The 12,551-nt window shown below is 46.7% G+C and overlaps 1 protein-coding gene and 1 pseudogene across 6 annotated transcripts in view; both read left to right on the top strand.

Annotated features, from left to right (window-relative positions):
- The window catches only part of LOC149327703 (ubiquitin carboxyl-terminal hydrolase 8-like), a 269,416-nt gene that overhangs the window by 195,774 nt on the left and 61,091 nt on the right, over positions 1-12,551 (top strand). For all 6 annotated transcript variants that reach the window (XR_016285926.1, XM_089562390.1, XM_089562388.1 and 3 more), the window contains 2 exons: positions 3,409-3,517; positions 3,587-3,717. Coding sequence is in view for 5 of the 6 variants with exons in the window: in XM_089562390.1 (XP_089418516.1) it covers positions 3,409-3,517; positions 3,587-3,717 (240 nt within the window). In the remaining variant the exon portion in view is untranslated. The remainder of the gene's footprint in view (positions 1-3,408; positions 3,518-3,586; positions 3,718-12,551) is intronic.
- LOC149327705 (uncharacterized) lies at positions 3,729-6,231 on the top strand (annotated as a pseudogene).

Here is a 12,551-nt window from a genome sequence, read left to right as displayed (position 1 = left end):
TCTGTGGTTTCCCACCTGGTGATTGGACAGCACAGCTGCTGCAGCCACAAAGCTGAGCCTTCCAACAACCTGCCCACATACCCATGCATGGGCAAGGCTACATGTAATGCAGAGGCCAGGGGTTTAGAACAACTTTACCTTGAACTCGATGGTGCATAACAACAGGGCCGCCAGTGCTTGTCGTGCATCGTTCTTTAGCTGTGCCTGACTCGTGTAATAACCAATGGTCCGTAAAGGGCAATCAGTACACGGGCCTGTAGAATTTCGCCTCCATTGAAATTCATGGCGGTCAAATTTCGATGGAGGCGAAATTCTAGAGGCCCATGAACTGTGCGATGTCAGTGCACGTTGAAGAACCCCAGGGGGTCGATATTTCCGGAGCCCTCCACTACGGCATCCCTCATAGCCTGAGTCGCTTTGGGACATTAAGCCCCATAAACTAAACTGAACTGAACTGGATCCCAAGAGATGGTAGCAGCATGGGGGTGGTGGGCGGATGAGAGTGCAAGGACAGGGTCAATGTGGAGAGGTACGGCAGTGGGCTGATGGTGGCGATGCATTGCATTGCACCTCAGGTCGTTTACCAATAACCCTCAAGAGGATTGTACCGTATTTACTCGCATAATTTGCGCAATTTTTTTCCCTTTAAAATAAGGCCTCAAAAAGGGAGTGTGCGGCAAATTACGTGAAAATTTTGCAAACACATCCTAGAAAAGTCTACAAAGGTTATGCCGTGCAATATGTACTGCAAACTGCCGCATATATGTTTGCTCCCCAACTCACACCGCTTGCTGGCAAAAAAAGAAAGTTGACTCAAAATATGAGACGCATACCCCTCCCTTCAGGAGGGTGGAGAGCTGGGTGAGTCGGTGCCTGATTGTGGAGGGAGAACCAGTGCAAAGGAAATGAATAAATAAAAGCATGCGTTCCTGTCCTTTGTGCTGGTTTTCTTTCTACAATCATACCCCTCATTGTGGAGGTACTTGGTAGGAAGGCAGAGCAAAAACGATCACCACAGGAGAGACAAATGAATGCTGATTTATTTTGTCATCAAGTCACATTTGTATAACCAGCCAGTCACATCACATGTCACACTTTGCGTGGCCAGCCATCTTGGACTAATAGATACGACTGGTTTAATCACCTCTTCAGCTGTAAATGTAGGTATAGTCAGATAGAGGTTGCAAAAAAGAAAAATGAAAAAAGAAAGAACCACGCACGACATACAACCTGGCGAGGAAGTAAAATCTTACTTTACTTTACTTCCTTGCCTGGTCGTATGTCATGTGCGGGTCTTTCTTTTTTCATTTTTCTTTTTTGCAATCTCTATCTGACTACAGCCACTTTTACAGCTGAAGAGGTGATAGCACCTTTCGTATCTGTTAGTCCGAGATAGCTGGCACCGCAAAGTGTGACATGTGATGTGACTTGGTGGCAAAATAAATCACTTGACAGTAGCGTTCTTCTGTGTGCCGTCCTCCCCTGTGGTTGTCGTGCTGTCTTCCTACCAGGTATGCATAACCACCCAGCCCAGCACCATGTTTTATTGAAGTTGTGTTGGTAGTTCCCCACGAGACGGCAGGCGTGCAGCTCAGAGGCGGATGGGGATACTCTCTCTGCGGCCCGGCTGACTAGCGGCAGACCGAGCAGCAGGACAGTCGGGCAGTCTCACATTTCTTTGCCACTCGCACCTCTCACATGGTGCATGCCAGTGATGGGGAGCACAAAATGTGCGAGTAGAAGTTCTTTTTTTTTTCTTTGTTTTCTAAATCCAGGTGACAAGTTCAGGTCTGGTTATAGGCGCGAAAAAAGGCACAACACGAGGCAGAAACACAGGACGAAGCGCCACTCACAACTGATTTATTCGAAGGCAACATCAGGGAACACGAAAGAAACGCTGAGCAAAATAAAGAAGGCCCAAATATGCCTAAGGACATAAGGTCCTGCCCATCACGCTCTTGTGAGCCATGTTTTTCCGGTGTACGAATTCTGTGAAAAAGCAAAGGTACAAAAGCTAGGGAACTAATCGAAGCTTTTTTTTATTGCAGAAAAAGGAAGCATGTGCGTCAGCGACACACCCATATCTTTGTACAAGGCTGAGAGAAATTTTTTCACCCGTTCGCTATCATATCAACCTCGAAGATGATAGTATTCTTTGCATGTGAGATGGCGTATATATTTATGCGTGTTGCCTTCGAATAAATCAGTTGTGAGTGGCCCTTCGTCCCGTCTTTCTGCCTTGTGCCTCTTTTTGCGCCTGTAAGCAAAGGTGAAGACTTACCAACGTGCCCAGCAAGACGTTCTTTCAAGACAAGTTCAGGGTGCGCAAATTATGTGCAGGGGCAAATTACGTGAGCAAATGCGGTGTATTACAGGTGTATCTCACTAGTGCTCACCTATAGGGCAGAAGAGTGAAAGTTAGCGAAAGGGGTTCAGCTTGAGTTGAGGACACGACAGTGAGCTATGAAGAGGAAAATGGTAGGTGTAACATTAAGTGCCAGGGAGAAGGCAGAGTGGGCGAGGAGGGACTGCACGCGTGTTAATGACAGCCTAGTGAAAACGAAGAGGAAGAAATTGACTTGGGCAGCGCATGTAATGCGAAAGCAAGACAACCGCTCGTCATTAATGGGCAGCTGAAATGGTTTTTTGAGAATTTGAGGTTATTCGAAAATTTCAATCTATGAAGCTTCTAGGTAAAGCATCCAAAGTGTTTTTGCACTGGCATTTAAAATAGTGGCGCAATCGTTGAGTAAAACTGCGACAATGTTCAGGCTGCTTCTGCTCACTGCGTTGGAGAATGCGGTGAAAACGTCGGAGTGACGTCATTGTTACCGAAACTTCAGATGTCCACTGTCTTCGGCCGCATGCTGGTGTGCATTGTCAGGTGGCTCCAGAAAATGCTTAGTGGTCTTCCATGAAACCAGCGTTTCTTTGCTGGACATGTAGCGCTGTCGTACCTGGCGTCATTGTCAGGGCTTCTCCTGTGCACTGCAGAGAACCCTGACGCTGCTTTATTTCACCACCATTTCAGATGCTATCGCAAAATGATTTTGCAGGCTTTACCTTAAGCACTTGTGCCCCTTAAACTCACATTTGCTCTCTCAGGGTAACAGACTGGACTGCGAGAGAGGGCCGGTATAGCAGGAGGAGGCCTTGCTTATGTTTGCAAAGGCAAAAATATATGCAATCAGGGTGTGGTTAATTATGCCTGGCTGATTTCACGGTTGTGTCAGTGTCTGAGATTCACGTTGGCTTTGTGTTTGTTTGCCTGTAAATTCTGTTATTATTTTTCTCGTCGGTTTTCACTGTAGTAAACAAAATAGGCCAAGCCGTCGTGTGGCACTTGTCGCTGTCGTGCAGTTTTGTTGGCATCGCAGGAAGAGAGCGGTCTCTCTGCTTGCATTGCAGCGTGGAGACCAGCGCAGCAGCGGCCGTCATCGGTCGGCAGCCGCGGGCACGCACTGGCGAAGCGTTCTATCCCCGTGTCCGAAGTATCAGCCCTTCGTCGGGGCAAGAGGTGGGTTCCTGGCTGTTTTCCCCTCGGGGCATGGCTTGAGTCTACCCTGTGGCTGTGTTGCGATGGCAGTTCAAGCGGTCGGCCGGTCTGCGCAACCTGGGCAACACGTGCTACATGAACGCCACCCTGCAGTGCCTGGCCAACACCATCCCACTGGCCCTGCACTTCCTCTCCGACCGCTACAAGAAGGACATCAACAGGTGGGCCCTAGGGTGGCTGCCTACCGTATTTTTCAGTGTGTATAAGGCGCAGCTTTTTTACTGAACTATGCAAGGGTGCGTCTTATACGCAAATTTTTCGGGTTTTTTTGCGAGTTCAGGAATGACTCAGGTTCATGTTCTAACTTTTTCATTGAAAAAATGTCAGTACCAATAACACGGTCAATACTTCAATACAGCGGACCGGCGTGCGCAACTTTTTTAGGTGAAATTAATCACGAAACGGCGGGAATCACGACTTCTGGGATCACAAATACGCGGCCGTTTCGGAGGTCCCAAGAAAAAGTAATGTGGAATGCCAAAAGATGGCGACAGTCGTGCTTCTCGCCATTATCAAGCCAAGACAAGTCGGTGTTCTGTTTTAGTCACCCTTTTCAACTTTTTTTGCTCCGTGTACGTACAGTCGAACCCGGATATATCGAACCTGCATATTTCGAATTATTGGCTATATCAAACTCACAGATTATCCCCTTCAAAATACTATGTAAAAGTATAGGACAGTTGTGTTGTATATCAAATTCCATTTTCGCCGGACATTGGATATAATTTTTACATTAATGATATCATAAATATCACCTCGGATGCCAAGTTTATCATATATGCAGATGATGCAACCTTGTTGTTTCGTAGTCAAAGTTATGATTGCCTAGAAAGAGACATGAACAGAACTCTCAAGGACTTAAGTTTATGGAGCACGTTAAATTCATTACAACTAAATGGGAAAAAGACAAAGGCAGTAATTTTCACCCCAGACAGTCGACATTTACAAAAAGTGTCAATTTATCTATTGGTCACACAGCCATAGAACTTGTCGATACAGTTAAAACTCTTGGTGTATATTTTCATAAACATATGCTCTGGGATGTGCATGTAAATAACGTCGTTTCTCGAATTTCAAGGACCGTGGGTATACTAGCTAAATTCAAAAATTTCTTACCTCCTGCTGTTACACTTCATGTGTTTAATGCGTTATTTATGTCTAATGTGAACTACTGTTTTCTTGTTTGGGGTAACACTACATTTACAAACTTAAATCAAATTCAAATTCTACAAAAGAAAGCCGTTCGACTAATCGCAGGTGTGGAGGCAAATACACACACCAGAAGCCTTTTCACGAAATTCCAAATACTTTCCATACACAGCCTTTAGCGGCCTCCGATAGGTCTTCTGAAGCGGCTGTGCAGATTTTTGAAAGACCAGCTGTGGCGACAAATTAGAAGGTGCGAAGACCATGTGCGCACAATATGCTGCTCCATGGATCCGAGATGGCTAGCAGAGACCAAGCTCCAAGCAGTTCGCCGCCTAATTGGGAGGGTGACGGAGTTTTGGTGGGCCCACACACTCAACCAAGTGATGCGGACTGCTGTGACAAAGGGCAAGACGCAGCCAGAGACGTCGGTGACTGTCGTGGGGAAAGTTGAGCTTCCTAGTGAAGTGAACCAACTTTTGAGCAAAGGACCGAAGTTCAGCCATGAGCCACAAGTTGAAGCACATGACTTCCTGGCCTTGAATAGGCGTGTAGCAGGAAAGACGTCTGCGGAAAACAATCCAAGATGCCTACTGGATGGAGTGGATGCGTTAACAAGATCTACGAGCAACAGTGGCACAAGGACTGGGAAGCGTGCCTTGACGAAAGTAGTGTCCTACTTTAGAGAAAACAACCTCCAGCTTCTCCAAGCCGACAAGGAGGGCGGCTTTGTGGTGTTCACCGAGGAAGAGTTCGGAGTAAGAGCCGTTGAAGCTATTGCCAAGAACTTCGTTGCTGTGAAATCCAGTGCCACGAGAGTGAAAGGCAAGGCAGCCCGGATGTGCAAAGACTTGAATTTAGACAGACTTGCGAGTAGCATTACGAACATTAAGAAGAATGCGCTTACAGTGTTTTTTTACTGCGAAGACGCATAAACCGTCAGTGCCTTTTCGGTCTGTAGTTAGCGAGACGGACACTTGGCAGCTTAATCTAAGCAGATATCTGCAAAAACACCTTAATAATCTTCCTGTACGTGATCCTTTTCATACCAAGAGTTCAAAAGATGTTATTAGTTATCTAGAAGGAAATGCTTCCATTGGGTATGTGTTTTCCTTCGATGTAGAAGATTTATTTTATTCTGTGCCCCACAGTGAGTTGTGTGCAGCTGTAAGAGAAGCTATAGAAGGGAGCGGTGCGGTTCAATTTCAGAACTCATCAGGGGTTTCAATAGATAATTTTATGAAGATACTTGAGTTTTACCTTGGTGTGACGTTTGTCGCTTACGACAACAAATTTTATCGCCAAAGACAAGGGATCTGCATTGGATCCTGCCTGTACTGACTAACATTTTTCTAACATCTGTTGACCGCGCCCTTGAACTAAGTTTAACGGGGAAGGGGGTACTGAAGGTTTTTAGGTATGTTGACGATTTCCTGGTAGTTTTTAAAAAACAGAATGAATTGACGTACACAGACGCTGTGAGTTCTGTGTTAAATACTTTTAAAGAAATGGGAGGGGTTCACGCATGAACTGCCTGTGGGGGGTTCTTTACAGTTTTTAGACATTAACATCACTGTGGGTGAAGGTCATTCATGTTGGCAATATGCACCGCGAGCACAGAAGGAGCTACTACCGTATGCTTCGGCCCAGTCAAAAACTGTGAAACGCGCCATTTGGCAATGGCGCTTTGCCTTGAATCGGCTCTCATGAAATCGTGTTGTCATACCATGCAAGGGAGCTATGACAAGCAGGTTGAAAGATTACGTTCGGCAGGATTTCCTGGCACAATCATCACAGCGGTTGCTGAAGCCCTGTTGAACAAGATGAAAGACATCAAGATGCAGCAGCCATGTGACAACAGAAAAGCGGCTGTGAAACCTGAAGTAGTGCCATATGTGCACAAGGTAGCCCACCACTTGAAAAAAGTGCCCAACAAACATGGCGTACCGGTTGTTTTCTCAGCCCCACGCAAGCTGGCACAGCTCTGCGCGCACATCGCGAGCAAAGACAAGAGTGGGTGCCGCATCAGACATGCAAAGAAGTTCGTGAATTGCTGCATCGGGGTGGTGTACGAGATACCGCTGTCATGCGGGAAGGCCTATGTGGGCCAAACAGGGCGGTGCATCAATGAAAGGGCAGGTGAGCACGCCCGGTCAGTGAAGGACGTAAGTGGTGCACACCTTTCTCAGCACTGTGCTGAGTGTTATGAATGCCCTCGAGCGGCAGAACATTTGCCACAGGCAAGATGCAAGTACTGCAGAAAGTGTCAACCACGGTTTCATGAGATAAAGATTTCAGGTAGAAGCAAGGACACAAGGGCAAGGGAACTATTGGAAGCATTTCATATAAGGAAGAGAGGTGTATCTTGTGTTAGCGATACGTCGGTGAACCTCTTCAAATTGGAAATGGCGTATCTTGAACGGTTTTGTAGATAGTCTTGTGTGGAAACTGGTATCTCTCTGCACGTGTCCTGGTTTTCCTTATATTTGCTGCGCTGTTAGTGAATAAAGTTATATGAAGTTTAGCGCTAGTCCTGTGTGGTCCTCTCTTGTGTTCGTCTTGGTTGCGCTACTGTTCTTTTCTTACAACATGCACCATCTAGCCCAACCAAAAGTTCTTCTATTATTTCACCTTGGCCAGAAGATATAAGCAAGATCTTCATAGCGAGGAGGCTCTTATTCCATCCATAGCAAACTTAAAATTAAGAGAAGGCAGGTTGACGTCTCGGTCTCCAGAAATTTGGAAGGTTCCTTTTTTGCGTACAAATTTTAGCCGTCAAATGTTAGAGTATTCCCTTCCATCGTTACTTAACTATCTTCACAGTCATAACATCCATTTAGAAAATATTAGCATGTCAATGTTGAAGACTTTTTCTTCGTCATAATAGAGATGGTACCTTCACTAAGAATTGTATAATGATGATGTATTTTTTCTCTGCTCTTAATATATGTATTGTGCTTATGCTATCTTCCGACATGAAAATGCAATATTCTTATTTTGTTATTTTGCTTCAGTTCGTGCAGTGGCTTTGTACATTTATTATTTCTTTTGTGTGTAAAGTGTGTCCAGAAAATTAATCACTACACATGTAAATATGTTGCGCAACCGTTGTATGCCTTGTAAAGAGGGGCTTGTACCTCGTCAAGTGAACTATTTTTCACTTTTGTTCGAGCCCCTACCGCTTTGACGGAAATAAATCATATCATATCATATCATATCGAACGCCACGCCGCACCCCTGGAAGGTGCGCTTTCCCCGGTCTTCAGCCGCCTCAGCAGAGAACATTTCCGCAGTCAGTCAGCAGGCGCAGGGCCTTTTCTTTTTTTAGTTCCCCGTTTTTGCGCCCCACCGGCGCGAGCTTTCCCGCTCCTCCTGTACCGCCGGCGTGTGCTCCGTCAAGGTCAGTGGAGCTCAGCAAAGGGAGTGCGCGGCGTGGAGACGCATGGCGACGTGGGGGAAAGGAAGAGAGAGAAAACGGTCTGGGGGAGAAGAGAGAGCTCAGAAAAAAAGAAAGCGAAGCCCAGAGCGCCGATCTTTCTCCCTGCTCTTTCTTTTCCCTCTGTCGTTCCTTCGCAGCGGCGTCGTTGACTGCCGCTCGCATAGGCTTCGCTCGGACCGCTCCATCTGCGCCTCGCGTGTTTTTCTTGTGTGTACCTGTGTTTCAACGCGCGACGTGAAGCAGGCTACAGTAGCCAACTGTTTTGGCAAGGCAGGCTTTGAAGTGGCCGGAGATGAATGTCTGGAAAATTTAGATGACAATGAGTGCTTGACGACGCGTTTCACGACTTGTCCAATTTTTCCGGCGCCATTCCGTCCGAAGTGACTGACAGCAAAGTTCAAGCGGTAGCCGACCCCGCTGATGAGGACATCGTGGCCGGAATAGCTGCCGGCGAGGGCAGCTGCGTTGTCGAAGAAACGCGTCCGTGCACAGCCACTGAACTGGCGTCAGCGTTCAGCCTGATTCGGCGCTGTTGCGGCGAAATGGAAGGCACTGGGCTCTCACACCTGGACAGCCTCGAGAAGATCGAGACCAGTGTTTTGAACTTCGTTTCCCAGAGGAAAAAGCAGCCCAAAATTAGTGATTTTTTTTCCGCGAAATAATAAAGCGCTTTCACATTGCGTGCCCATACTATGTGATTCGCGGCTGTTCCAAACGGTAAGCCACAATTTGTTATGATCGGGAGTGCTGTTTTAGCCTATATCTGTATATCGCATTTTCGCTATATCGAACTATTTTCCGATCCCCTTCGAATTTGATATGTCCGGGTTCGACTGTAGTACGTACGTAGTTCGAAGAGAATGTTCCAGCCGCGCTGCCTCCAGAAATGGGCGAACTTTTTGATAGCGCATGCAAAGATTAAGACTGCGAAGGCTTTAAGTAGAAATAAAATGTTATGGACATAAGGAGAGTTCTTTTGTTTTTTCTTTCTTTTTTGCTAGAGCCGTTTTTCTTTCTTTTTTGCTAGAAAGGGGGCGGCTATGGTGTCAGTGTTGCCTTTTTTGACCACTCAGCGTTGATTAAGAACTTCTCACAGGTACGGTGCATTTCGCGATGGTCGTGCAAGCATGTTTAATTAAGCCTCACTGGCCTAACTGGGTAAATTGGGGTGCGTCTTATATATCAACTTTTTCAATGACAGCCTGCATATATGGCGCGTGTGTCTTATACACCAGAAAATACGGTACTAGGATAGTTTTCACGATGCAGTCTGCAGGCCTTCATGTTAACGCAGTAGCATTGGGGCTCCCGTTCTGCTGAAAATTGAGCTCCACTGTCAATGTTGTGAGTGGAAAGTGGGCGGTGCCAAGGAGGGCCACCCATGAGCACAGCGCCACCTGTGGGCGCTTTTGCAAAGCAGCGACGGGGTGCCACATGCAGGCTTTCGGAATCGGGTGACGGGCATGCCACTAATCTCAGAGGTGGGTTTTAGCCTTCCTGCGGAACTCGGGCGCACTGCCTGGCTTACGACATGACTCGCAACCTGACTGTTGTGAAAAAAAAAAAAGAACTTCTGGCGATGTGATCAATCTTTGTGTATCCCTGCTTCGGTTTTCTATGACGCTTGAACAGCATTATGCTGTCAAACATTGTGCAGAATTCCTAACCATGCAGTACACTGGTGTAGCAAGCTTCATCATCACCATCATCCTCAGCCTGACTACGCCTACTGCCGGGCAAAGGCCTCTCCCATGTCTCTCCGGTTAACCCTGTCTTTCGCTAGTTGTGGCCACCGTATCCCCACAAACTTCTAAATCTCATCCACCCACTTAACTTTCTGCCGCCCCCTGCTACGCTTGCCTTCTCTCGGAATCCACTCCGTTGCCCTTGAGGACCATCGGTTATCTTGCCTTCACATTACATGCCCTGCCCAAAGCCACTTCTTCCTCTTGGTTTCAGATAGGATGTCATTCACCCGCATGGAACACCCACTCCGCCCTCTTCTGATCTCTTAACATTGCACCTATCATTTTCCTTTCCATAGCTCGCTGCGTTGTCCTTAACTTAAGCTCAACCCTCTTTGTTAGCTTCCACGTTTCTGCCCCATGGGTGAGTACCGGTAAGATGTAGCCGTTATATACCTTTCTCTTGAGGGATATTGATAAACTGCCATTCATGATCTGAGAGAACCTGCCATATGTGCTCCACCCCATTCTTACTCTTCTAGTTATTTCCCTCTCATGATCCGGATCAGCGGTCACCACCGGCCCCAAGTAGACATATTCCCTTACCACTTCCAGCATTTCGCCACCAATTGCAAACTGCTGTTCCCTTGCTAGGCTGTTTGAACATTACTTTGCTTTTCTGCATGTCAAATTTTAGCCCCACCGTTCTGCTCTGCCTGTCTAACTGATTGATCATGCTTTGCAGTTCATGTCCTGAGTGACTTAGCAAGGCAATGTCATCAGCGAATCGCAGATTACTTAGAACTCTTATCCCCAACTGTTCCCAATTCAGGCCCTGGTACACCTCCTGCAAGCAGGCAGTGAAGAGCATAGGCGTTGTGGGAATTTTATTGCTGACTTTATGGAGGACTGTGGCAGCTGTCACAGCCTGATTCCAGGCCTCATTGTAGGGGACATGGGATGACTGTGCTGCCTGTTCACCTCTGTCTGTGCCGAGGCATGCTGTGCTTGTGGCTCATTCCTGTGCACTCTTATCTTTGCAAAATGTGGATGTCTGTTCGAGTTCACTAATGTTATTGGCTTCACTGCGACACCTGGGCGCTATTCTGTGAATGGTACCTGACGCTGCTCGACTCAAGTGTGAAGCTGCATAATGTGCCATCACGATGGAAAGAATTTCTTCTGACGGCACTTCTACCTGGGTGGTAAGAAAAAGACATTACAGTCGTTCTAGAGTGCATGATGGACAACTCTAGTACCTTTTTGCTGCCACCTAAGTGATAGCGTGTTCAAGAGAAATGCGAACAGCGGAGCGCATGTAGGCTCTGCTCTGTTTGCGTTTCTTTCCATCGTGATAATACCTACCTGCTTGCGTACTTTTGGTTGCAGAAGACTAGTAATACGGCTTTCGAAAGGTAGTGATCTCGTTTTATTTTTATTTATTTATTTAGCAATACTGTAAGCCTTTGACAGGCCTATACAGGCAGTGGGTTACAAAGGCATTCACAATGTACAACACTTTGTAAAATATATTAACACTCGAACTCATTATCAGGAACAGAACATGATTCCAACCAAAATCAAACGGAAGAAAAGAGCAGGAAAAAAAGCTTCCGCGTTATGGCACTGAGTGAAACAAAGATTGTACCTTATTGACAAAGCTAGACACAGCATCATTGTTAACAACATCCCATGGCAAAGAATTCCAAATCTCTACGGACGACGGAAAAAAAGCAAACCTAAAAGTATGGCTGGATGTGCTTATCATGATTTTTTCGTTTAGTGTGACGGTGTGGTGGCTGCAGATACTGATCTGTGTTGATACGGAGCGACCCATGATAAAGCATGCAAAGAAACTTCATGGCGGCAATGCGACGTCTACTCGCACTGTTTCTTGTGCTGTTTTTTTTTTATGTTTTTTAGTGAGGGAGGGGTGGTGTAAATTGTATGTGAGGTCTGTGCCCTAGCGGCGGGTTCTTTAACGTGCACCATAGGAATGCACACTGCTTCCGTCCAAGTGGGGTCAGGATTTACGACCTTGGGCCACATGTCCACTTCTTTTTGACGGGCCACACAATGCGCGTTTCAGGCGTTCTCTCCACACCTGGTCCGGTTGAACGGGGCGGGTCTCTGTTTTACAGTCACCTTTAGTGCTCAGTGTCGGTGGTGGAATACCAAAGCCGCCAAGGCCGGCAACTTTTCAAGTTTGTTGCCACGCTCAGTAAGTGCACAGTGAAAGACAGCAAGATGTCCAGTTAACATTTTCTGGTTGGGAATAAAATCAAAACACCTGGAGCCCAGCATGCGCAGTGACTAAATGTTCAACCATACAGACCACTGCTTCCAAATCACAGCTGCCGACAGCTGTCAGGCGAAAATCAAGCACTCGGTGCAGCCAACCGAGAAGCACCGAGCGACAAAGGATACAGCATACATCACACTGACTGTACCGTCGTAATTAGGAGTTGGACAACTGTCCATCTAAAGCTGTATATATGCCTTTATACCCTGAGTTCTTTTTTTTGATGTTGTATCTTATTTCTAGAGTGGAAACAGATGCTGCAGCTGCTTCGCTATGTGTTTTGCAGTGACGCTCTTGCATGTCACATTTGGTGCCATCTCGAGGTGCTTTCACAAGGACCTCTTCAGCACTGGATTGCAGCGTAGAAGGCAATTGCTTTCCGCCTCTCTTCAGTCTGCTCAGGTGTCAGTAGAATACCCGGTC

This window comes from Amblyomma mixtum, chromosome 10 (assembly GCF_055824585.1).
Source record: "Amblyomma mixtum isolate Tamu chromosome 10, ASM5582458v1, whole genome shotgun sequence".
Classification (NCBI taxonomy): Eukaryota; Metazoa; Arthropoda; class Arachnida; order Ixodida; family Ixodidae; genus Amblyomma; species Amblyomma mixtum.
The sequence above is the reverse complement of the archived record's forward strand: the minus strand, read 5'-3'. Positions and strand labels throughout refer to the sequence as shown.